Source organism: Gymnoscopelus braueri (genome assembly GCF_963280865.1).
Source record: "Gymnoscopelus braueri genome assembly, chromosome: 13".
In the NCBI taxonomy this organism is placed as follows: Eukaryota; Metazoa; Chordata; class Actinopteri; order Myctophiformes; family Myctophidae; genus Gymnoscopelus; species Gymnoscopelus braueri.
Genome location: NC_137615.1, coordinates 54,321,937 through 54,349,760, shown reverse-complemented (window position 1 = coordinate 54,349,760; position 27,824 = coordinate 54,321,937). Strand labels below are relative to the sequence as shown.

The 27,824-nt window shown below is 39.9% G+C and overlaps 1 protein-coding gene across 3 annotated transcripts in view; it reads left to right on the top strand.

The window, feature by feature from the left end:
- Positions 1-27,824, top strand: part of pdxdc1 (pyridoxal-dependent decarboxylase domain containing 1) — a 77,366-nt gene that overhangs the window by 25,793 nt on the left and 23,749 nt on the right. For all 3 annotated transcript variants that reach the window (XM_080448486.1, XM_080448488.1, XM_080448487.1), the window contains 10 exons: positions 703-787; positions 2,676-2,724; positions 3,592-3,693; positions 9,981-10,106; positions 11,215-11,269; positions 11,925-11,981; positions 12,867-12,937; positions 15,151-15,256; positions 20,084-20,258; positions 22,402-22,520. In XM_080448486.1, the coding sequence (XP_080304612.1) occupies positions 703-787; positions 2,676-2,724; positions 3,592-3,693; positions 9,981-10,106; positions 11,215-11,269; positions 11,925-11,981; positions 12,867-12,937; positions 15,151-15,256; positions 20,084-20,258; positions 22,402-22,520 (945 nt within the window). The remainder of the gene's footprint in view (positions 1-702; positions 788-2,675; positions 2,725-3,591; positions 3,694-9,980; positions 10,107-11,214; positions 11,270-11,924; positions 11,982-12,866; positions 12,938-15,150; positions 15,257-20,083; positions 20,259-22,401; positions 22,521-27,824) is intronic.

The window sequence follows — 27,824 nt, the reverse complement described above, 5'->3', positions numbered from 1 at the left end:
TATTTTTGAATTGGAATCCTGAATTCGTTTTTGCTATTTTTGAATTGGAATCCTGAAAAGTAGCATTTTTATTTCATTTCAAATGCATTTAGTTATACTTATGTTAACTTTATGAACTTAATTACAAATACATTGGACATAAAAAAGACAGTAGAATTTTTATTCTAGTCATTTAAGCTACTATTATAGACTGAAGTAATTAAAACGGGTCATGTTTGCAATTGTAACAGCTGAAATCAATACTATATTACTTATATTACTAGTATTCTGATATTAACCTGCGGGTCGCATTAAGTGAAGGTGGGGGCCGCATGTGCCCCCCGGGCCACCAGTTGCCCATGTATGATTTAGACCAAAGTCCATTGGATACAAGAAATGTACTTCTTATTTAGTATACTATTGTAAGAGTGAAATGCAGCCATGGAGTATTGTTAGGTTATAAGAAATAACCACTGTTCAGTATGAGAGTTTCCGCTGGGGGCGCTGTGGGGAAAAGCTAGAGAGGGAAGGAGAGAAGAAGAGAGAGCGACCGGGGAATTCCATTCATTCATGTTTACGTCTGTTGGACTGTTCTGTTTGGCTGAGAGACTTTAGTAAAAGTTATTGAGAAGAACCTATTACCGTGTTGAACTGAGTCTACACCCACACCCACGTCGCTTACACTATCTGTATTGTCCCTAACTATGCGTGCTTGTTCCTCAGGTACACCCGCTGCAGGTCACACTGATAAACTGGGTCGTCTGAAGGAGTTATGTGAACAGTACAACATGTGGCTGCATGTGGAGGGGTACAGTATGAAACCTCTAATATTTATATAAACCTCTAGTATTTATTTATGAAAACTCTATTATGTGTTACAGTTTTGACCCTGATTTTGAGAGTGCAACATTTTTCTACTTTGATTTGATTGACAAATACATAAAAGTAAACCCAAATAACTTTTTGATGAGCCCCATTCAAAGACTTTCAAGAAGGTTTAACCCATTTAGACCGGGAATGCATCTGTGTGTCATTTTTAGATTTCTCTGGCTATTCAAAAATGGTGAAAATTTGTGCAAATCTTTGAATATATATATATTTTTTAATCTTTGCTTCTAGGGGTCCCTGAAACAAAATGTTTTGAGATGGGGGTCCGCAGCCAAATACATATAATCAGGATCCCCACGGTCATGAAATTCCTGGAAATATTTTGAAATAAAAATTAAAAAAATCCAGTACTGGAAAAGGTTTGGAATTGATCAAAGGTCCTGGAATTTATCAAGGGTCCTGGAAAAATATTTGGCTATGCATTGTTTTTGGCTATTGATTTTGTTAACACAAAACATTTTCATAAACATGTATAACATTACACAAAATATGTAACATAAGTAGTTTTTCGCCGAACGGGCTGTGTGATGGCAGCCTAATGTATGTCTCAATTGTTAGGTTGCACTGCATAGGGTGCCAGGTTGGTCACGTGATAAAAATAACAGAGCTACAAGCTCACAACGTGCTGCAGCGTGATGAGTAGTTAGCTTGTAGAGCTGTTTGTTTGTCACGTGACACCAACCTGGCAACTTGTGCATGTTGTGTGTTTGCTGTCCCAACAAACAATTGCGAGCAACATGTGAATAGTCGGTGAAGCGTAAACGAACGCAGTTAAAATATATCTGTTGAACTAGTAGTATGATCCACAATGCCAGGGAAATGTTTGTTTAATAATTTGTGGCTTACAAATGAAAAGTTTAAAGACTGGGTAAAGCGAGAAGAGGACCCGAATAGAGCTGGCTGCAAGTTATGCCACAAATCTTAGCCGGATACTGTACTGTTCCTAAAATAAATGGCACTTTTAAGTTTACCACTCTTGATTTGTTTTACATAATTATGTTCATCCCTCCTCGTGTCTGACAGTATCCTCTTGTTGAAAACTTAATAGGAAAAACATAGGAAAACCTACAACAAAAGTGTAATTTAAAACATCCTTGCATCCTTCATTACTTTTAAATTCATAAATGGGGCAAATGCAAGGCAATATTATTTAAAAAAATAAATCATACGGATGCCATAATGAGTCTTGTATTCCAGTGAGCTTTGCCCTAATTTTGCACGAAATTTTGAATGGAATTGTACCATTCTATATTCTATGCTTTATTTTTGCTACACTGCCTATCTTTGGGCATTGTACATAGGATTAAGAGACACATTATTGCGCTGAATGATTGTTATATAGGCCTGGAAATTGGGCTAAATATTCTGGAAAAGTTTTGGAAAAGTTTTGGAAATTCATTGCTAAAAGTGTGTGGGGACCCTGTATAATGCTGGGGGTCCTTGACATGAAAAAGTTTGAGAACCACTGATTATAGCAACTTTTGTAAAAATAAATAAAAATAAAATAGGATTTAGAAGACATTTGTAGAATCCAAATTCTAAATAAAGAAGCAAAGATTTGAGTTAAAAATGTTTGCTTTAAAATATATATATTCAAAGATTTGCTCAAATTTTCACGATTTTTCTAAAATAGCAGATCTACAAGCTCATAGCGCGGCACTCGGCTGGTATATCTGCTATTTTTGAATAGCCCAAAGAAATCTAAAAAAGATAGATTCTTTCCCCCGGTCTTAAAGGGTTAAAAGGTTACAAATTGTGACTCAAATAATGACGTTCTGGCTCTAGTTGAAATGCTTTGTCTCTTTCAGGGTCAACCTGGCAACACTGGTGCTGACCAAAATGTCCTCCACTGTAAATGTAAGTACAATGAAGTTGTATCCATTTGAGTTCAGTTTCTAACCCTAAAAACGATACGAAAAGTACATGGGTGGGTCTTACGAATAGCCAATCAGTGCCACAGGCTGTTGTCAAGCTGTGTGCAGAGGCTGTACTGTAGGTCAATGGTTTTCAAACTGGGGTCCGGGGACCCCCAGGTGTCCTTGAGGGGGTTCCAGAGGACCCCCAGCAAAATGAGTTAACTCATTGACTGCCAGCGAAAACGGCAATTTTACTTTACCCTAAAAATCATGGAATATTCTCCGGGATCTCCTTCCTCAGAGATCGGCTCATTACATGCACGGTAATAGAATCGGAATTTTTTTGGGGCAATCCTCCATTCCAGAGCTATGGCCGTTTGAATGTGGCTTGTTTTTTAAAAAACACTTCGAAAATCCATTATAAAATCAGAGAAAATTTGATTTTTATAAATCCTTTAACATGAAAGGTGCCTTTTTTCCCCTTTTTTTATCACATGTTTTCTGGGTGTGTGGGCGTTTGGACATCTCGTCAGAAGTCGTTCTTGGCAGTGAATTAGTTAATATAGTATCAGAATCAGTTCAACCACTTTAAACCTATAATACATGGGCTATTTGAAAATAGCAGATCTACAAGCTCACAATGCTCGTGTCGCAATGTGCCGCATTGTGAACTTGTAGATCAGCTATTGTCAAAGATTCATGAAGAAATGTGAAGAATTTGGAATATCTTTCAACAACACAAATCTTGATTCAAAAGAAGAGGAGATGAGAGTACTCAACACATGTGGAGGAGAGGATGTGATGTAAAAACAAAGTTTATTATATAAACATTGCCTGTGTGTGTGTGTGTGTGTTGTACCTCCTCCAGGCGGCCACCAGCAGTGACAGTATGACGTTGACATTAGGACCATGGCTGGGTTTGCCTGCAGTGCCAGCTGTCACTCTCTACAGACATGAAGACCCTGCTCTGGTAAACATCATTACCACTATTTGTTTCTTTACCTTAACCCTTTAAGACCGGGGGACGCATCTGTGTCATTTCAGATTTTCACCACTCTAACCATTATCTTGTACTTTGGCTATTCAAAAATAGCAGATCTACAAGCTCATAGCGCGGCACTGTATATTGTATATCTGCTATTTTTGAATAGCTAAAGGAATCTAAACATGACACGCAGATGCGTTCCTAGTCTTAATGTGTTAACCACTAAAACGACCACTTCACCCTTCATATTATAATTGAGCCTCACTAAAGCTCATTATAAACTGGCACCATTTCTGTCTACTCACTCTGTGTCTCAGAGGAGGGCTGGGGACAGTTCAGAAACCTTCCTACCAGTGCCATCATTGGTAGGCAGGTTTGGTCATTTCAAACAATATTTCAAACAATTTCTCATATCACTTCTTATACAACTTCAAGGCTTATATCCAAGGCTATTCCTCTGACTACAGTGACATCCCGTGCGATTTGTAAATCATCCACCATGATGTTGACAAGTCAACTCGGTGCATAGAAACCATAAGAAAAAAAGAAAAACATTGTATATTTTGTGGTTATCTTGATTTATATTCTGTATATTCCTTTATTATGTCAGCCAACTACATGTGCGGGCTTCAGCCAAGTGTGCCAGCGCTTTATAGATTCACACTTGGACTTAATGTTCATAAAGACGTGTTCAAACTGGTGTCCATCTTTCAGGCATATGATTACAGAATCTGTATAATTCGACAAAGCTCTGTGCGTCTGTAGCTCTGTGCCTCTGTAGCACTGTCTGTCTGTGCGCAAAAAATTGCCCAGTTCTCCTCAATGCCTGGAGCAATTGATCTGCATTTGCACACAGCCATTGACCATTACCATGTGCACAACAGCACAGAACACCGAAGCCCGTTTTTCGCTTTCCCCAAATGTCAGCTGTTTATTAGCGCTTTTATGTAAAAGAATGTCGCCATGATTACGGCTCCCCAGCTGTGGGATGGCCTTTCGACCTATGGGATGAATGATCAAACTGCGCATACGTCGAATCCATAGACCCACTGTGTTACACTGTTGTCGTCTGCCAGAAGCACACACAGAGAACGTGCTTAAAGGAGAATTTTGGCCTAAAGTTTTCTTACCTTTTCTATGACGTTATGATATCTTAGGAAGAATGGTACAGTAGAATTTTTTCATAACTCCGCCCCTGAGCCGCCACAGCTTAAAAGGTGCGCGGATAGGCCTTAGGTTAGATCACATATTTTAATAGCTTTTTTGGGTGTTTTTTTTGGTGAGATCTGACGTTCATAGTGACAAAACAGTCCCAAAAAAAAAAAAAACAGAAGTCTCGCTAGACGAGATTTCAATCTCGAGATTTCAATCTTGTCTAGCGAGACTTTTTTTTTTTTTTTTGGTTGCATAGTGTTCTGTCACTATGAACGTCAGATCTAAAAAAAAAAAGCTATTAAAATGTGTGATCTAACCTAAGGCCTATCCGCACACCTTTTAAGCTGTGGCGGCTCAGGGGTGGAGTTATGAAAATTTTCTACTGTACCATTCTTCCTAAGATATCATAACGTCATAGAAAAAGGTAAGAAAACTTTAGGCCAAAATTCTCCTTTAAGCGGCGACGGGACGTGCGTGCGTGCAGGTCTGCCACAAGCACACACAGAGAACGTGCTTAAGCGAGCGGGTCCGTCCGGCTGGGTGTGTGTGGACGTGAGAATATATATCAGATTTGCACAAATGTTCACGATTTTTCTAAAATAGCAGATCTACAAGCTCGTAGCACCGCGCTATGAGCTTGTATATCTGCTATTTTTGAATAGCCAAAGAAATCTAAAATGACACAGATGCATCGGGTCTTAATGGGTTAAATATGACCTGTACATTTGCCCGGGTCCCGGGCAAATGTCTAATTTCTCTTTTGGGTCTTGAGCTAAAAAGTTTGGGATCCATTGCGATAGAGGACCCTCAACATGTGATTCAAATGTGGGGATGATTGGATTGGGATTACATTCATGACAAGAAAAGTGGCCACAATTTGACGGCAGGCAAACTGTCGTTAGATTAAAACTTTCCTTCACCAAAATATTTTACGTTTGTGTCCCTCACAATGTTTTTGTTACTCCCCCATTTCACTTCAGGTGCTCCGTGCATTAGGTGAAAATGTAAAAAAAAAAAAAAGTTAAACTTGGTCCGAATCACGTGCAATCAGTGGTGTAAAGTAACCAAGTACATTTACTCAAGTACTGTACTTAAGTACAATTTTGAGGTACTTTTACTTTACTGGAGTATTTCCAGTTTTCAGTACTTTTACTTCTACTCCACTACGAGATGTAGGCAAATATTGTACTTTTACTCCACTACAATTATTTGAAAACTTGAGTTACTAGTTACTTTGTAGATATAAAGTGTTACATTATAAAACATACATTAATCACTTTAGCCTTATTTTATACCTAGGCTATTTGAAAGTAGCAGATCTACAAGCTCACAACGCATCGCAACGTGTTGGGAGCTTGTAGATCTGCTATTTTCAAACATTTTAGTACTTTACATTTTGATACCAATACTTTTGTACTTTTACTCAAGTAAATTTAATTCCGGACTTTTACTTGTAACAGAGTACTTCTACATTGCAGTATTGATACTTTTACTTAAAGGTTTAATGACATTCACTTTTACACCACATTCAAAGTCTTTGTCCTGGTCCTTCAAAAGTGTACAAAAAGTTTTAAGTGAAAATTCCATTCCAGTGATCCATGGCAGGTGTTTTTCTCTCACATTTCTAAAGCCTTTTCAACTGCAATGAAAAAAGAAATCTTTGCCTGCGGGTGTCGCTGGTGAGGGATTTTGCCTGTCAATCATCGCCTCTGCTCCGCCCCCCCCAAAGGAAAGGATAGGGGAGGGGCGAGGAGGAGAGTGGGCGGGATTAATCGACTGTGACCTCACTGTCGAAGGGCCAAGCTCAGATTACTTTTCAGCCTAATTATTCAGAAAACCCCAGACCACAGAAAATCCACTGAATGTTCTAAGTTCAGGTTTTTTGGGTGTAATTGAGGTCATAAAACCCCAAATAAAACATTGAAAATAAAAAAAGTGAAAATGAATGTCATGATACCTTTAAGTAAAACATTTGAGTTATTTTTCCACCACTGCTTGAAATGTCAGCAAATTACTGCTATATATATATATATATATATATATATATATATATATATATATATATATATATATATCTCGCCACTGTCGGGTGGATGCCTTGTATGTCCAAACAATTCCTTTTTTATTATTCAAAAACAGTCGCATCGTGACGCGGATGCGATGCGTTCTGAGCTTGTAGATCGTCTATTCACTTCTATTGTGCAACACAAAGTAGGGCATTCATTTACGAAAAAACAAAGTTGAAACATGGATATGAGGCTTCTGCCCGACAGCAACGATACATATACGAACGGCTGGAAGCGGGGCATTATGTTTTCGCCCCTGACCGTGTGTTTACTTGTGTGTCTGTTTGTCTATGAGCAGCTAATGTCAGCGCTGGCAGCCCTCAAAACACTTTTATGGGCACTTTAAGACCGGGAAGGGAACGCATCGGTGTCATTTTAAGATGTCTTTGGCTATTCAAAAATTCTACAAGCGCGGCACTCGGCTATGAGCTTGGAGATCTGCTATTTTTTGAAAAATCATGATAGATAGATAGATATTTTGTGGGGTATCGATCAAAGCCAAGAGTCAGACAGTGGTGGTACAAGCCCATATATGGGTATTTATTCAAAGAATGGCACAAAGTTACTGCATAACGTTCAAATGCAGTAACATTAGCAGTAGCCGAGGCTCCGGCTCACTCCTTTGGCTCAGAGAGCATTGTTTATACAGTTAGGTTATTTGTTTGGGGAAGACCTTTCCCCAGGTCGGAGGCCCAGTCCTGTCATCACATAGGCTGTCTTTTTACATGTTCCAAACGTTTGCCTACAACATAAAAAGACACAAGTTTTAGCGATCATTTCACTTAACAACACAGGGTTTTAGAAGGGAAATAGTGGAGTGTTTTCGCTTACCGCCTGAGCGCCCGTCTGTTCACCATGGAGAGTCAGTGCTACTGAGAGAGAGCAGAGAGTGTTTGTAGCCAACGCCCGGCCGGTCACACAGGTGCGCTGAGTTGGGGCTGATCGAGGAGGTAGATTGGAAGGTACCGCCCCTCGATGACGCGGCCTAGGTGGCAGCGCTGCCTTTTGGTCCTCTCTCTGCTTCTCATCCACTGTCTCCCCATGGTGCGGTGCTTACATGACAGGCGGTCTCCTAGCTAGACTCCACAATATATATATATACTATATATATATATATTTTTTTAAGCACACATTTGTAACTCAAATCTTTGCTTCTGGAGGTCCCTGGAACTAAATATTTTACAAATGTTCGCTTTAAAAAATATATATTCAAAGATTTGCACAATTTTTCACGATTTTTCAAAAATAGCAGATTTACTAGCTCACTGTCTACAAATGTTCGCTTTAAAAAATATATATTCAAAGATTTGCACAATTTTTCACGATTTTTCAAAAATAGCAGATTTACTAGCTCATAGCGTGACACTCGGTGCCGCTTGTATATCTGCTATTTTTGAATACAAGAAATACAAAAATGACACAGACTCTGAGGAGTCCCTCAGACCTCTATGCTAGTGTATTTTTCTAGTTTTTTCTACTACATACTATGTTTGGTGACAACTTGAGAGCTTGTACTGTAGATATGCTATTTTCTGGTAAGGTTTTTTCCCCGGACAGGGATGCTGGGGTTTAAGTAGTTAATTTGGTTAAAACAATTAAAAGAATTGTGAGCAGATGAGCACGATGTTGATAATTGATAATTAGGCCTGTCACAATTATTACATAATCGTCTAATCACAATTATTTGAAATAATCATAATCGTTGCCATGTTGAAAAAATTTCAAACATTTCTTATTTTAAAAGAGCAGAAATAGTAGATCTACAAGCTTACATTACATTACATTACAGTCATTTAGCAGACGCTTTTATCCAAAGCGACTTACAATAAGTGCATTCAACATAGGTAGGGAACGAAAACTACTAATCACCAGAAGTCTTAAGTGCATTTTCTGCAAAAACAAGCAACCAAGAGTATACCTAAAGCTAAGGTAAAAGTGCAATATATCAGCTACCTATTTCCTTAAACAGATGAGGCAAAAAAGCTAAATCAAATGAGCAGGAGCTGAAACAAATAATTGTATCGACTAAACAAGATCCAATAAAACAATAAAACAAGCGTTCGTACAACTAGTTAACAACAAGTAGGCCAGGCAAAGAGGAAGGGTAGTGTTTCCTGAAGAGGTGGGTTCAGGAAGAAAAGAAAAAAATATATATATATATATATTTTTTTATTTTAGTTTTTTTCTATTTTTTTCAAAAACACGTGAAACACGTTAATGGCACGTTGCACCATAGCGCTAAAACACGTGAAACACGTTAATGGCACTCAATGAGTTAATAAGGTGGGTTAAGAAGGGAAGAAGTTCAGGTGCAGTGGACTGCAGCAGAGTGGATGGGACCGGGTCCAGGGAGCATGAGGTGGGGCGACTAGAGGTAACAAGGAGAAGGACCTCGTTAGGGGAGAGGGGAGAAAAGTGGGATAGAGAGGGGGAGGGGGAGGGGGAGGGAAGAGGAATAGATGAATATAGAGAGGGAGGGGTGGAAGGCAGACGGGTGTGGGTAGTGCGCAGGGCACCAGCCGGGAGAGGAGGGAAGAAGGATCGGATATCGTTCACCTTCTTGTCAAAGAAGTTGGCGAAGTCGTCAGGGAAGAGGGACGAGGAGGGAGGAGGGGGAGGTGGTTGCAGGAGAGAGGAGAAAGTTTCAAAGAGTTTTTTAGGGTTGGAAGCAGAAGCCTGAATTTTAGTGACACAACACGTCACGCGTTGTAAGATAGATCTGCTATTTAGATCTGCTATTTCTGCTATTTTTACATGTATAAAAATGATTAAATATGTCAGTAATTTCTTTGCATATACTTTTTTTTGTCATATCTGCCGTGTGCAAATTTTTATTACGAAGTCTAAAAGGCAAACAGAAATATTTTTTGTATTCATATGTTCCAATGTTCAATGCCAAGACACAATTAAATCGTTAATCGCAATTATTTGAGTGACAATTAAGCATCAATTTAAATTTGTAATTGTGACAGCCCTATTGATAATGATGTCTTTCTTTTCTGCATGCGTGTCACTGTCGTGTGTGTGCGCGCGCTGTGTGACTGTGTGCAGTCTCTCGCAGCAGGCCTGACATCCAGTCAGCCCATGGAGAAGCTGCGTGCGCTGCCTCTCTGGCTCTCCCTGCAGTACCTGGGACACACCGCCATCATCCACAAGATATCACACGCTATGTCCCTGGTAAGAACCAGCACTCACTCTGAGGGCCACGTCCCTGGAACCAACACTCTGAGGACCCAGCACTGCACCAATGACCGCTATTCTGAGGGGGGGGGGGGGGGGGGCATTCACATTCACAAGCTCACAACGCGTAACAGCGACCCCACTTTGAGAACCACTGCCCCAAACTTTATTTCTTAAATAAGTCAACTACAGTTACACCAGCTATCTGATGACAATTCTACATCACCCTGGTTATTACTGTATTAAGTGTGTTCATAACATGAACTCATTCCAACCCCCTGTGGTGAACGTGTTGATTTATTTATACATTTTCATCCAAAGTAAGACGTTTAGGAAACACTGGGTTAGAGCATGCGCCTTTAATGTGGAAGGTCGTGGGTTCGAACCCTGCCTGGGTTTTGGTGTCCGCAAGGGCATGCAGTCGCAACAGGTCTCTAACGCCAAATCAGCTGGGTTCAGTCTCCAGACGTAAAAACAGATGACGATACTGTACATGCCCAAAACCAGTTGTATAAAGTAACTAAGTACATTTACTCAAGTACTGTACTTAAGTACAGTTTTGAGGTACTTTTACTTTACTGGAGTATTTCCAATTGTCTTTACTTTTACTTCTACTTCACTACATCTCAAAGACAAATATTGTACTTTTACTCCACTACAATTATTTGAAAACTTTAGTTACTAGTTACTTTGCAGATATAAATTATTATATATAAAACATACATTAACCACTTTAGCCCTATTTTATACCTAGGCTATTTGAAAATAGCCGGTCTACAAGCTCACAATGCGTCGCATCGCGACCCGTTGTGAGCTTGTAGATCTGCTATTTTCAAACATTTTAGTACTTTTACTTTTGGTACTTTAAGTACATTTGGATACCAATACTTGTAAATTTTGAGTTCTGGACTTTTACTTGTAACAGAGTACTTCTACATTGCAGTATTGATACTTTTACCTAAGTAAAATATTTGAGTACTACTTTTTCCACCACTGCCCAAAACTGTGATGCCATGGTTGAAGTGTTAAAACTGAGGTGTATTTTTCATGTATAAATTGGTATATTTCAAGCAGGCAACCATCCTCTCTCCTTTTTCCCCTCTAGAGCCAACAGCTGCTGGAGGAGCTGAGGACTGTGGCTTCCATCAGAACATCGGTAGGTGATGCAACCATCAACAACAACAAAAAAACACCCCTTTTAGAACCAGTGTCTTTAGCTCCCACGTTCATTTTGACAGCAAGTTCTGTTTTAGTTTTAGTCGTAGTCTTTTGAATAAAAATGCTCACGTAAGCTATCGGCTATTTTCTGAGCGCGACACCCGCGTGCAACCAAGCATTAAATCCACTAGTCCCTCCCTAACATTTTAGTCTAGTTTGTTGACTGAATTGTCAGTATATTTAGTCACAGTTTTAGTCATCATAGCTCAGTTTTTATTTAGTTTGTTTAGTTTCCGTCAGTGAAAAAAGGTAGTCGACGGTTTTTCGTCATTGATTGATTGATTGATTTTATTAGGCAAAAGAATGTAAAACAACACAGTTACATTTATAATGCTTTTGTCTAAAAGGTCCGGCCAAAAAAGTCCTTGCGGTCTTGTTTCCGTTGGGGTCATTGAATTAATTTCATAGACATATATAGTAGCAACCAAACAGTTCAAAAATCAACATGAAGCATAGTGTTTTAGCTTAAGTCGACTAATAGTGATAGGAATTTGTCAACTAATCGACAAATGTGTAAAATAGTGTTGGCAGAAAGCAGCCTTTTCAGGTCGGTGAGGTTGAGAACTGAACATTATTTTTATTTTTTCCTCCAGGTAGAAGATGAGCTCACCTCTCCTGTGGTCGTGTTCAGGTTTTCCCAGGACACCATTTGTGGTGAGATGTTCCCCTTGACAATAGATCAGGGGACTCAGCAGAGAGAGAGATGAAGCAGGGACCCCCACTACATATTGTATAAAATTGTGTTGCAGATAAAAAAAGTAATAGATTTCATAAATAGCTTCATAGACTTGTTTGACAGCACTGTCATCAGTGTTGTGTAAATGTATGTTTGTTTGTTTACACTTCTTTAACATTTTTAAAATCAGCCTCAGGTCTAAAGGGGTTAATATGTTGGATTCATGTTCATGTGGATTCACAACGCCTCGCAGTGCCAGGCGTTGTGAGCTTGTAGATAGGATGATTTAGTAGTTTACTAGGTTCATTGCTTATTTCATTGAGTATTTCCAATTGTCTATACTTTTACTTCTACTCCACTACATCTCAGAGTCAAATATTGTACTTTTTTTTACTCCACTACAATTATTTGAAAATGTTTAGTTACTAGTGATTATTATTACAAAACATGCATTAGCCACTTCAGCCCTATACACTTCGGCTATTTGAAAATAGCAGATCTACAAGCTCGGCTATTGTTTATTATAATATAATATAATATTGTATTATAAATAATATTATATGTTCTTGACATATAAGCTCACATCGCAACGTGTTGTTAGCTTATAGATCTGCTATTTTCAAAAGTTATTTATGCATTTTGAACACTTGTGAAAATGGGACATTCTGCATAATGAATATGTTTCACTTTTGGTACTTTAAATGTATTTTGATGCCACAACTTTTGTACTTTTACTCAAGTGAATAGTGAACAGACTTTTACTTTGTTGTATTGATACTTTTACTTAAAACAAGTAAAACATTCGATTACTTTTTCCACCACTGCCTGACAGTGAAGATACAGTATGTGTTGTCCTTCCCCAGCTTCAAGTCGGGGTTCAATGGACGGCTACTGCACTGGGGACAGAGAGTTGCTGGACACCTTGAACACATGGGTGAGTCTAGTCCATACATGGGCAACTGGCGGCCCGGGGGCCACATGCGGCCCCCACCTTCACTTAATGCGGCCTGCAGGTTGATATCGGAATACTGATATATTTTTTATTTCAGCTGTTAAAATTCCAAACATGTCTATGTAGTAGCTTAATGACTACTATTAAAATTCTATTGTCTTTTTTATGTCCAATGTATTTGTATCTAAGTTCCAAAAGTTAACATAAGTATAAAAAGTTACTTTTCAGGATTCCAAGTAAAAAATATCTAAAATAGCAGATCTACAAGCTCAAAAGCTTCAAAGTTGAGCATCAAAGTTGCCCAGCCCTTGGTCTAGTGAGTGGAATGCTAGTGTCCTACTTCATTGGTTCGGGGACCCTCAGGGGTCCTGGGGGGGGGGGGGTACCTGGGGGTCCCCAGCTACATTTATTAGTCCAGCATCACAATCATTTTAACCTAATTTATACTTTGGCTATTCAAAAACAGCAGATATACATAGAACGGCGCTATGAGCTTGTAGATCTGCTATTTTTGAAAAAAATATGAAATATATATATTTTTGAAAGCAAAAATGTTTAACTCACATCTTTGCTTCTGGAGGTCCCTGGCACAAAACCTTTTCAGATGGGGTCGGTGGCCAAATATATATCAATTTGGGGGTCTTTGACATGAAAAAAGTTCTAGAACCACCTCATCCACGTTCTATAAGCTTATACATTTCATTGCATAACGCTCAAACTGACTTGAGTTTAGCTTTCTGATTGATTCAATACTTTATTAGCACAGTTGTGAACAGTGCAGAGGATCTTTGACCGGGAAATAATCTGTGTAATTTCTTTGGCTATTAAAAAATAGATATATAAAATTAATAGCGAAAATATAATATAGTGAAAATGTGTGCAAATCTTTGAATATTATATATATATATATATATATATATATATATATATATATATATATATATATATATATATATATATATATATACACTTTTAACTCAAATCTTAGCTTCAAGGGGGGAGTGGGGGTCCCTGGAACAAAATATTTTGAGATGGGGGTCCACGACCCAATACATCTCATTTTGGGAGGTCCTTGACATGAAAAAGTTTGAGAACCACTGATATACTGTATATAGCAACATAAGTTTAAAACAAAAATAAACTGTTAGGATTTAGGAGACATTTGTAGAATCTCCAAAAGTAAAGATTTGAGTTAAAAAAAAAAGTGCTTTAAAAATATATATATATATACTGTATTCAAAGATTTGCACACATTTTCACGATTTTTCTAAAATGATCTATAGATCTACAAGCTCATAGTGCGGCACTCGGTATACAAGCTAAGAGCTTGAATATCTGCTATTTTTTTAATAGCCAAATACATCAAAAAATGACACAGATGCGTTCCCGGTCTTAATGGGTTAAAGTTCTCAGTCGCCACAACAACTGATTTCAGTCATTTGGATTCCATAGAAGCCAGTATGTTGCTGAATGAATCATGTTGCACAGCTCTGCGACACATTGAGAGCTTGTAGAATAGGCTATTTTCTGTTATTATTCTAAGATTAGAGCATTTGAAATGGTCAAACTAGCAATGTGTTCAGAAGCATTTTCAATAAAAACCCTAATGGTGTGGGATATTTTATATATGTTCAAGCTCATAGTGCGGCACCAAGTGCCGCGCTATGAGCTTGTAGATCTGCTATTTTTGAAAAATTGGTGAAAATGTGTGCAAATCTTTGAATATATATCTTTGAAAGCGAACATTTTTAACTCTGTTACAACTTCTGGGGGTCCCTGGAACAAACTATTTTGAGATAGGGGTCCATGGCCAAATACATATAATTTTTGAGAACCACTGATATTATAGCAACATTAGTTAGGATTTAGAATACATTTGTAGAATCCCCCAGAAGCAAAGATTTGAGGTACAAATTTTCGCTTTAAAAAATATATACAGTATATTCAAAGACCCACGATTTTTCCCCCAAAAATGCAGATCTACAAGCTCATAGCGCGGCACCGAGTGCCGCGCTATGAGCTTGTAGATTATTCGAGAACCTTTATGCTTGCCTGGTTAAAGCTTTTTAAAGTATAAAGTTGAAGGGCTTGCATTGACTGTGTGTGTGTGTGTGTGTGTGTGTGTGTGTGTGTGTGTGTGTGTGTGTGTGTGTGTGTGTGTGTGTGTGTGTGTGTGTGTGTGTGTGTGTGTGTAGCTGGGAGAGCTGCTGATCGGTCAGGTCCCCAGGTGTGGGGTGGACGTGGTTCAACTGGAGGATGAAGGCATCTGCATTCGTTTCAGACCACTCATGACTGCTGCAGGTAAGACGCGCGCACACACACACACACACACACACACTCATAGCGCCAGACCACACCTCATTTTAAGACCAACACACCCACGGGGAGGCGCTACATAGGTAAGAGATAATTTGGTATGTAGACAACGGGGGCGCCAGGCATAAAAAAGACAACTGTGCCGGTTGAAAGATAGCAGTAACAATTGTGCTACCCTTCTGGGGGCAAGATATCGCCCTATGTATTTAATTATTATGACAAATGCCTTGATTTATAGAAGCTGAAAACTGTATGATGAAAGATCAGATATGGTGGTGGAAAAAAACTAAAACAATGAACATTCTACCTGCAATTAATTCTAGTTAGTTTTAGTTATAATTAGTATTCCTTTGTTCATGTTAGTGTTAATTTTGTTTTAGGTTCAGTTACTAACTAAATTATTACGCTTTTAGTTTTATTAGCTTTAATTAACTATAACAACCCTGCCCCCGACGTAATCCTGCAACAGCACTTCTCACAACAACAACTACTATTGTTGTTGTTGTTGTTGTTGTTGTTGTTGTTGTTGTTGTTGTTGTTGTTGTTTTGATGGATGACTGTTGCTTGTTCTTATTTGTTTCTTACAAGCTGTTCAGATGTATTGTCATCTGTGTTGTTTGTGTTGAGCCATACTGCAAACCATATTTCCCTGTCCTAACATAGCAGATCTACAAGCTCACTGTGACATGCTGTGAGCTTGTAGATCTGCTATTGATGATACTAAGGACCACCAGATACAAGGAACGTATACAGTACATTTAACATAACATTACAATCACATTAGATCAGTCTTCAACGTTTTTCAGTCCAATGACCCCTTAGCTGAGGGGAGATGAAGCAGGGACCCCCCCCCACTACATATTGTATAAAATTGTGTTGCAGATTAAACTTTTAGTTTCATAGACTTGTTTGACAGCACTATCATCAGTGTTGAATTCATGTTAAAGCAGCACTATGTAACTTTCCTCTTCTACCCCGGACCATTGAGCCTGATTGCTCAGGGGATAAATTGAATCTTGACCATCAGGTCAAAATTCGTGTCAGATCCTTTGTCTAGGTGAGACATGACCTTTGACACGATCTAAATGTCTCAAAAGAATAGCAGGGAGACAAAATACAACCACCCCAATTGTATAAGTTATATTGTATTAACATACTCTACCGTACAGATTGGACAAAATTACATTGTATTCATAAAACAAAGTTACATAGTAAACCATTTAAACCCTCAATACTAAACCTGACCTTTGACTGTACTTGGTCTGCTCTTTTTTCCCTGCGACACCAAATCTCTTTGCCTCTTTGCACGTTGTGAGCTTGTAGATCTGCTCTTTTCTACAAATGTTCCCCCCCAAATTGGGATGCTAGGGTTCAGATGGTTAATGCAAAAAATAAAAGATCCGCTGTTGAAGACCCACGATTTAACATAACTAATACATAATTAAACCAATAACCTATCATCAGCCTGTACATTGAAACTATACACACTATAGGAGGCCAGGTCAACAATGATCTGGCATCTGTCTACATAACATGCTATCTAAGTTACATTTTAGTCTTTGCATAAGCCTGCAAGGTCGTCAATGAGGCCCTTCAACGTCCCTTTGGAGTCTGAGATTAAGCTCCAAATTACATTTTAGGGTCGACTGGTGGGACAGAGTCCAGGGACATAGGCCCTCATTTATCAATGTTCTCGGACTGGGGCCCATGACCCACCTCTCTCCCACTCATTTTACCAGCCTAGGATGGCTCAGGGTAGAAGACAGGGTTAAACAACTAAGAATGGGATTGGTCTTCAAAATTGTAAATGCAAATTTGCCCGAAATGCCCCCTATACCCGCATCTGTCTAAATACCTCCAAAAGGTTAGTGACACCCACAGTCACGAAACTAGAATTACTAGATTACTTATTATTAATTACTTATTAATTAATTACTAGATATTACTATTTAAAAAACTAGAATTAGAACTAGAAGTTAACAACAATCTGGTACCACCCACCCACAAAAAAACATGGGCAAATTCTCCTTCTACAGCACTGCCACCAAGGATTGGAATAGTGTAACCCCATCCCTCAAAAAATGCAGTTCGCTGGGCTCATTTAAAATGGCCTTAAAAACTCACCTTTCTGGAGGAAAAAAGGGGAGGTAGTACCATTTTCCTGTTAGACAGACGACCCCCCCCCCCATTTTTTGTACATATGTTTTTATTTATTTATGCATATTTGTTTTATTTGTACATATAATATTTTTCCTCTGTATTTTGTGTTGATATTTATCAATCTATCGTGACTTTGACTTGAGCGTACGGTCCACTCAGATCTCACGTCTGGTCTGACGGTGTGTAGGATTCTATACTCGTTTGTACCATCTTAGAGATGCGGAGCAGCATTGTCTGACCATCTGACAGGCATCTAAACATAATTATGTATTCACTCCAAAAATGTATAGCTATAAAACTAATAATACATACAGAGATGATTGGTGGGGTAACTTCACATGTTGGAGAAGTTCCTCTTCTTGGCCGTATTCCGCTTCTTCATGACGGAAAACAGGTGGGGCGAGTCTACGCCATATTTATCAACAGCGGATAAATCTACCGCTAGAATTGACAGGGTACACCCTGCTTGATAAATCTCACGTGGATGTGGGCGTAAAGCTGATTCCTCACAATTATTTGAGATAATTGAAATTATTTTGCATCGTCATAATCGTTTCCATGTTGAACAATGGTAATACATTTTCAAGCATAGCAGAAATAGCTTCTAAACTATTAAATATGACAGCAATTTCTTTGTATATTTAAGTTTTTTGTCATATCTGCGCATGCAAGTTTTGATTACGAAGCCTAAAAAGCTAAACAGAAATTTTCTTTTTTTATTCATTTGTTCCAATGTTCAATTCAAAAACACAATTAAATCGCAATTATTTGGATGACAATTAATCATCAACTTAAATGTAATTGTGACAGCAATGTTGTAATCGTGACAACCACTCATGTGGTTAAATGTGTTTGTACTACAGTGTTGACACAGTAGGGTCATGGGTCTAACTGTGTTTTGTCCCAGTGTCCATTTCGTTGACTAAAACTATGATGAAAAATGTGCGTCGACTGCCTGTCGAAAAAAAAAAAAAAACTAACATATGATGACTAAAACTATGACTAAATATACTGACAATTTTGTCAACAAATAAAAACTAGACTAAAATGTTAGGGAGGGACTAGTGGAGAAAAGATGCAGTAGAACTAAGACAAGTAATTTTATCGTTGGCTGCGCATGGAACTAAAATGGACTAAAATCGTATAATATTAAAGTCGACTAAAACTAAAAACTAGAAAATTCAAACATTTCAGATGACTAAAATGTGACTAAAACTAAACTGAAGTATGTGGAACCCCCAGAAGCAAAGATTTTAGTTAAACAGGTTTGCTTTAAAAAAAATATATATATTTTTTTTTAAACAAGATTTTTCAAAAATAGCTGATGCATAGCGTGGCACAAAGTGTCCAGGGACGTAGGGACTCATGTGTCTATAGGCGGCTTTCCATATGCATGGCCTCACCCTACCCCACACCACACCGCCCACTTGTGCCTCGGTTTCCACTACAATGAAGTGGGTAGAGTGGTGTGTAAGTGGTACGAAACTGGTGCCTAAAAAGTGCCCAGTCCTGGGTAGGTCTGAGCTAGGCCAAGCGGGGCCAAACACTTCATAATGACTGATCACTCACCAACTTTTTATTTAGAACAGGATATAGTTGTAAAACATTATAATACTTTATAGATTATTAAAATCACAGTTAAAATCTATTCTAGCGTATTATAATTATCATAGTTGTAAAACATTATAATAATTTATAGTGTATTATAATCACAGTTATAATCTATTATAGTGTATTATAAGTATCATAGTTGTAAAACATTATACTACTTTATAGTGTATTATGATCACAGTTGTAATCTATTATAGTGTTATAATTATCATAGTTGTAATAAATTATAATAATTTATATTGTATTATAATCAGTTATAATCCATTATAGTGTATTATAATTATCATAGTTGTAATACATTATAATTTATATTGTATTGTAATCACAGTTAAGGATCCATTTCAAATGGTTCACCCGCACGTGCACAGGTGATTTGCATTTGTATACAGGACAGTTGGTCACTCACCTACATTACATTGTTAGACAAAAAGCAATGACCTCCACCTATGTTTGCCAGACCCAGAGGGTCGGCCTACATGAGGCTTTGTCGGTCTGTCCCTCTTTTCCTCCGTCTGTCCCTCTTTTCCTCTGTCTGTCCCTCTTTTCCTCTGCACACACGTCATGCGAAGTCCGGCCATTCAGATTTCAACCGCTAGGGGTCTGGCAGTGCTCCGAGGAGCACCTTTTCTAGTTACATTACAAATGAGTGTCAACGACCGGAGTCTGCTACTCATATCTGTGGATTTGAGCGGGGGTACTTTTGTGTAATGGAAACGGTAGATATTTTGATGCGGTGTGGTGTGGTGTGGTGTGGTGCTTAAGCTGCAATGGAAAAGGGGCTTTAACTGTGTCTGTCCTACAGTGTTGGGGACAGAGTCCAGGGACATAGAGACTCATGTGTCTACTGTGTCTGTCCTACAGTGTTGGGGACAGAGTCCAGGGACATAGAGACTCATTTGTCTAACTGTGTCTGTCCTACAGTGTTGGGGACAGAGTCCAGGGACATAGAGACTCATTTGTCTAACTGTGTCTGTCCTACAGTGTTGGCGACAGAGTCCAGGGACATAGAGACTCATTTGTATAACTGTGTCTGTCCTACAGTGTTGGGGACAGAGTCCAGGGACGTAGGGACTCTGGTGCAGACAGTCTGTGAGGTGGTACCTGTGTTGAGCTCCACACTGCGTCTCAAGCAGGACTTCAGAGAGGAGGTGCATCGCCACGGCCCATCGCTGCGCTACGTAGAGGACCTCAGCTGGCCTGGCCTGGGAGCTGTACGGTAAGTGTGCCTGTGCTTTTGATACCCCCCCCCACCCCTCTGTCACTCTTTTTTATGTTTTATCCTTGCTTCTGGTCAGACTGAATTAAATACATGCATTTCCTTTCGGGAAATGTAGACTGTCTGATATGTTTGATAATATCACTATTGGCATTTGTTCTTATTCTTCTCAAAAATAGCAGAACTACAAGCTCATGTGAGCGATATATCAGCTGATTATTTCAGCCAAACCAATATCAGTCGGGCTCCAGTCTTATCACACATTGTGACGTAACAGTGTTTATTACACAGCTTGGTCGAATGCTTGATTATTGATATTGTTCAATAATGACCACATGCTATCATTAACAGACCGATGGAGACAATGCACCTGAATGAGACAATGAAGTAAGCAATCCATGGTGCTTTTTTTGCCATATTCAAAAAGGCAGCCATGTAAACAAACACACATGTAATTTTACCGCTAAACAGTACACAAAAATAAATATGGCAATGCAGTGTAACGATTTTTATTCTCTATGTCATTCAAAGTCTGGTCAGATGATGTGGATGAGAGAAGTTCATTAGAAAACACTGATGTGTCAGTTATAGCAGCATAGAAGAAGAGTGATGCATCGGGAACACATTAAGTCTCAAACAAGCGTCCAAGTTAACATGTCCTAATTTATTGAAAGACAAGCAGTCACATATATACATTGACAGAATTAGTGTTGGACAGCCCACCGAGGCGGTCTCGTATGGGCGTAGCTATTACCCAAATAAATTATGCCTATATGTGTAAGTGAGTGAAGTGCAAAAGTTCATCAGATGAGATAAGCGAAGACATCGGCAGGGCCCCTTTGCCACATCCTGGATTGTCAGACAGATGTGCTGATGGGAGGGATGTGCTGTGGCTTTCCAGAGAACGTCGTCAGGTTTTCACCACGGGTGCAAATGGCCTCCCGCACGGGGCGCTATAGCCTCCCCGATTTACAGGAAGGCTGGTAGATGAATCTTGTAGATAACTGTCATTTCTGCAAACATCGCAAACAGTTCGAGGCTAGCGTTTTACCAAGAAACGTTAGGGTGACAAGGGGACAGGAAATAAGGTTAAGAGGCGCTGCACCTCAGCACTTCCATGCAGGACAGGTTGCACCCCTAACATAAAGAAAGCCAATTACTTTTTCATTATGTCAGTGATGTGAAACTGCATACACTACGAGGAGTTAGGTAAAGAAAAGTTAGGTAGAGGAAAGAACATTGTATAATCACATGCAGTAACATACAATGTATGCATATTTAATTAACTACTGGACTTTAGCGAGCCTGTTGCACTGGATGCACCTGGCATAATCTAATGGATCTTTCTTTACCATAAGCAGTTACAGTATATCCTTTTAAAGGTTTAATGACATTCACTTTTACACCACATTCAAAGTCTTTGTCTTGGTCCTTCAAAAGTGTACAAAAAGTTTTAAGTGAAAATTCCATTCCAGTGATCCATGGCAGGTGTTTTTCTCTCACATTTCTAAAGCCTTTTCAACTGCAATGAAAAAAGAAATCTTTGCCTGCGGGTGTCGCTGGTGAGGGATTTTGCCTGTCAATCATCGACTCTGCTCCGCCCCCCCCCCCAAAGGAAAGGATAGGGGAGGGGAGGGGCGATGAGGAGAGTGGGCGGGATTAATCGACTGTGACCTCACTGTCGAAGGGCCAAGCTCAGATTACTTTTCAGCCTAATTATTCAGAAAACCCCAGACCACAGAAAATCCACTGAATGTTCTAAGTTCAGGTTTTTTGGGTGTAATTGAGGTCATAAAACCCCAAAAAAAACATTGAAAATAAAAAAAGTGAAAATGAATGTCATGATACCTTTAAGTCTGTGCCTGCCACGGCGAGATTTCTCGTCGAATTCTGCAAAGGCGCAGCCTGCCAAGGACGAGAAAGATCATTTTTTGGTTAGTTTATTTGGGAAATAACCTGTATCTCGGCCAATGTACAGGCTGATAGATGTGTAGGTATGAGCCCCAGGCGGACGGTATGGATGAGAGTAACCCTGGTTAACAGAGTGTATGTTACTGTGTTGTGTAGGTATGAGCCCCAGTCAGACGGCATGGTTGAGAGTAACCCTGGTTAACAGAGTGTATATCATTGTGTTGGTGTGTAGGTATGAGCCCCAGGCAGACGGTATGGATGAGAGTAAGACCCAGCAGCAGGTTGAACACATCAACAGTGAGCTGCTGAAGAAACTACAAGAGCTGGATGCTGACCTCACCTTCTCCTCTGGTGAGTGTGTACACTGCTCTCACACTGGGATCCATGCTGCGTTCACGCTGGCAGGTGCAAAAGATACAAAGCCACAAAGCGACGCAGCAGATCTACATGGATTAAAGTTCTCAGTCGCCACGTCTGATTTCAGTCTTTTGGATTACATAGAAGCCAGGATGTCTTCTAATGGAAGCACGTTGCGCAGCGAAAATAGGCGATCTACAAGCTCTCAATGCATCGCACTGCGATGCATTGAGAGTTTTCGGTTATTATTTTAAGACTAAAGCATTTGAAGTGGTCAAACTAGCAATGTGTTCAGAAGCATCTTCTGTAAAACTCTAATGGTCTGGGATATTTCATAAAAGCAAAGTTTAAAGCCTCAATCTGTGATTTCTTCACCTGGTAGGCAGTATGTGGAACAGCAGGATCAACATTACTAAAACTTCATAATGTTACATATTGTGTTGTTTAGGAAACAGCACCACATTAGGACTTGGCCATACATTTTTCAGTCGTGAGATTTTATTTAGCTTTAATCTGTGGCTGTGTCGCTGTTTAAGTGTCGATCAACAAGCTCGTTGACGTCAAGCCAGAAACATATAAAGACAAACTAGAAATATTTTTCCTGAAGAAACAGTGTGGGCTCGCTTTAAAGCCCACATTGCCCAAGTTATAAAAAGCACAAATTCAGTTTGACTCTGTATCTCTGTCTTTGTGTTGTGTGTGGGTGTAGACGTGCCTCCGGTTGATCAGATCGGGAGCACCCGTTATCATTCTCCTAATTGTCATCAGTTATACACCAGCTTGCATAGCTGATGGTAGTAAGGGGATGGAGGGGTATAGGGGCAGGAGTGATGGGTGTGGGGTGCTCCCCCTGGCTCCAGTGAGCTTGTAGATTAGCTATTTCCGATGGTTTACTCTGTGCGTGTGTGCGTGTGTGTGTGCGTGCGTGCGTGCCTGCGTGCCTGCCTGCCTGCATGTGCGTGTCCATGTGTGATGGGGGGGGGGGGGGGGGGGTTGAGAGGGGGGTATGGGGTGTGGGGGAGTTGTGTCGGTTTATGTTGACCAATACACACCATTAGTGTTATATTGGAGCTTGAAATGTACAAAATTATTGCCATAAAAATGTCACCCATTTATACACCGATGGTGGAGGAAATCATGCAAGGCACCTGCTCATATAGATTCAGTGTCTTCCTCAAAGACACTTCGACACTTACTCTGGGGGAGCCCGGGATAGAACTGGGAACCTTGCAATTGCCATCTGGCTGCTCTACCAGCCACTCTACCCCTGAGCCACTGCCACCCCCTGTACTCACACTTTCAAAAAACTGTCAAGCTTTTTACACAATAGCAGATCTACAAGCTCACAACGCATCACATTGTAGATCGTATTTTTTTTTAATAGTCAAAGTATGACAGAGGGGCGTATGTCTTGTGGTGTGGTAGGTGGGGTGGTGGTGGAGTATGGGATGTGTGTGGGGGGGAGGTATTTTTGGAGCTTGAAATCTACATACGTTTTAGCATCAAAATATACTTTGAGTACCAAAATAAAAGTACTCAACCTTTCAGAAAATAGCTGGGCTCGCTGCTGCTGCAGCGAGCCCACAATAAAGCCGGGGGTTACTGCCCATTACAAGCAGGAATTGTGTGAAGAGAGAAGGTGAGTGGAAATAGTTAAACACTTGAACTCCAGCATCCGTACTGTGGGGAAAGCCTTTGCAAAAAATAGCCGATCTACAAGCTCACAATGCGTTGCAACGCGTTGTGAATGTTGAGGGTTCCTCCTCAACCCCATATAAAACATATAGTGTTTTATATTTGTGAGGATATTGAATTTTGGTGGTTTCACAGCCCTAGAGGGCACCGGATATCCCCTCCCATCCACTTGTATGGAATTGCTCTCCCAGCGCGTGGGCCGAAATCACCCCTTCTTCCGGGTTGGAAATGTGATGGGCGAGGCCTATTTGGGGCTTCTGCGTGTCACTTCTGTGACGCGTTTTGCGTCACAGAGCTGACTGATTTGTTTCCCCCGAGATCTCTGTGTCTGTCTGTCCTTGTCCCTTTTATGCCCATATATGGAGATCCCTGATGTCATCAGTATATTCCCATTTATGGGCATGCCCGTTTTGTGCCCATATATAGAGCTGACTGATTTGTTTGCGCCTGATGCCATGACGACACATTGAGGTACAACACATTCCATATTTGGGCGTAGCTGCATTGGGAACTCCTTATGGTTATGGCTGACTTATAGCGACATGACGGTGATGTCAGAGGTCCGCCGGCCGGACGGCCAGTCCTCCCTTACGCCAATTTTAATATAGGTTCTAGTGACGAGTGCTTCAGAATCACACCGCACTCTATCCGGGGCTGCGCCCCTTGAACCTAAACACGCCCCCACGGCTGTCTTGAGAGACAGCGCATCCACACAAACACGCCCCCGCACTGCTGCTATGAGAACAGGCTATATTATCTATCTATAGCGATCGCGCGACACAATTATTATATTTAATCATATTATTTAGTTATTTTAGATCGCCTTTTAAAACACCTATATTTGATAATATTAGTTAGTTCTTGTAGATCGCCCTTTAAAACACCATTCTGTTTGCTGCTGCTTTTAACAGTTATTATTTCCCCCATTTGTCTTCTGGACGATTTTCCTATGAATGGAAGTTTAACTGTTAAACTGTACATTTTTTTTAATTTTATTTCTACTCTTTTTTTTTTGCATAGCATTGTACAAAGGACCCCAATGGAAACAAACCATAGCGCTTTCTTGGGTTTAAAATCCTCTTAGCAGACCTTGTATTGATCTGTACTTTTCTGTGCTTGACTTTGATATCATATTTTGATCATATATTTGATATTCAATCAATAAATTGTAAGATATAAGACTTTGTGTAATAATTGTGTTATAATTGTGTAATAACTGTGTCGCGCGATCGCTATAGATAGATAATATAGCCTGTTCTCATAGCAGACAGACACACTGTCTGTCTGTCTGTCTGTCTGTCTGTCTGTCTGTAAGATATAAGACTTTGTGTAATAATTGTGTCGCGCGATCGCTATAGATAGATAATATAGCCTGTTCTCATAGCAGACAGACACACTGTCTGTCTGTCTGTCTGTCTGTCTGTCTGTCTGTCTGTGTCTCTCTCTCTCTAAGAGTTCTCCACGGGCCTGAAAATTAAGGCCTGGCCCAAGAAGGGCCCTACTGGGCCGGTCCGCACAATTACCATACTTGTACAAAAACCCCGTAAAGGTGTCGCTAGGAGCTTAATGTCCTCAAAGTCACGCATTAAACAAGCTTTGAACTGAGCAGATTGGACATTCCGTTCCAGAGATAATGGCCAAAACATCTTGAAAACGGACACTTTTGCCGATTTTCGTTCGCGGATTTTCGATTGAGTTTTGGCCATTGTCGCCCGTTTTTCTTTAACACATTGAAAGTTTTTGAGGGTCCAAACGAGAAGTGCCGAAAACGGTCCGGACCGTTTTTGACCCAATTCTATTTTTATACGAGTGGCCCACGTGGGGCGCTAAAACGAAACTTTGACATCACCCAAGGAGTTTCTGAGAAGAAGAGGCTGGATGAGGCTCCATGTCAAAAATCCTTCCGGTCGGCGTTTTCAATGTTATCTCCTTGACTAAAAGCTTAATATCTCCATTTCTTTTTAATGTGGTGGAAACGAGCCGTTTCCGATCGGCGATCACGCTGCAATGGAGGATCGCGTTGGAAATATTATTGTTCCAGGCGTTAGTCGGGACCCTCCGCCGTCTCGCACGCACGCTTTGTTTACATGCACTTCCGCGTCGGGGCTTCTGCAGCACGAAACGTATAACGCAAGTGGATGGAAGAAATGCAGGCACTCAACGTATAATATTTTAATAAACCTCTGGCACCCAATGTGTTAATAACTCGGGCTAGGAAGGTCGTAAGGCAACAAACTTCAAAGTTGACTTTGAGCTGCATCCAACACATCCACTGCCATGTCCGTCAGCCTTACCGTCAAAAGCCAGTGAGGGCGGAGCATGGGGGCTAAGAAAAGTTAGCCCCAATGGTGAGTAAATCAAGCAGGCGTGTCATGTCAGCTGTCAATCACTCAACTCAATGAAAGCCAATGGAAGCTGATTTGGGCTAAAAGAAATCAGCCCATTTTGACATATTTAGTGTAACTTGTAACTATTTGATGCTGTTGCTGCTCTAGGTTCCACCAGCATGTAAAATAATCTATTCTAAAACATTTTAATAACATTTAATAACATTTTAATAATAAATTATTATTTTTTAATTAAAAAAATATATATTTTAATAATAATTTCTAATTTTTAGCCCCACTAGGCCATTGATACCAGCCGCCCCTGCTCAGAGCCAAGTGCACTTGGCATTAAAGATCACTGCAAATACAAACTCAAAGGATGAAAAGCCATGAACACCACACAGTAAAGGGACAGCAATCAATTAAGTGCAAATCTGCAGTATACTGTAACCATTAACCAAGTGTATTTCTGTCTCAGGTTGTAGCCTAATTAAACCTCTTGGTTTGGACAGGTTGTGATTTTCGTTTAAAGCCACAGGGGCTATAGCACTGTATCTAAATACAGTGCAAAAGAATAAAAAACATAGCAGCATAAACTATAAAAACAAAACGGTAAAAAGAACAGCGGTTCGACAGTAAGGCACAATCTGTAATAAAAACAAACATTGAATTAGTTTCACGATTTACCCTGGTGCTATAGATGTTTTGCTGATGTTTGGTTGTAATCAGAATCAAATTCTGACTACAACTTCGACCTCAGCCAAACATTCACAAGAATACACCCAGTACCAGTAACATGCATTCAATGTACTTTAGAATGTTTATCATGAAAGTTAACATACCCTATTAACAGGTGATCAGGGAATGCCCAGGGTGTTGGTGCAAACAGTGCACTCGGTCCTAGCCTGCATGATAAAATACACCAGCGTGAGAACTCATTCATTTCATTCATAAAAACTGTTGTGCTGTTGCAATGCAAAAGCCAGCATACCTCCAGACCTGTGTATAAACGCACACACACACACACACTCACACTGCAGGGCTCTAGTTCGGCGCTCTTTTAAGCACGTCTAACAAAGAGATAAACATGTACATAAATAACTTGTAGAATGTCGAACATATTAAAATCCATGAACATGTTTGTGCTGTTGCAGTACAAAGTAAGCCTACCTTCGTTTCTCTAAGCCTGTGTGCAAACCCACACACACACAAGCAGGGCTCTGTGCTCTAGTTTGAGCTCCTAAACGAATGTCTAACAAAGAAAAACATGTACATA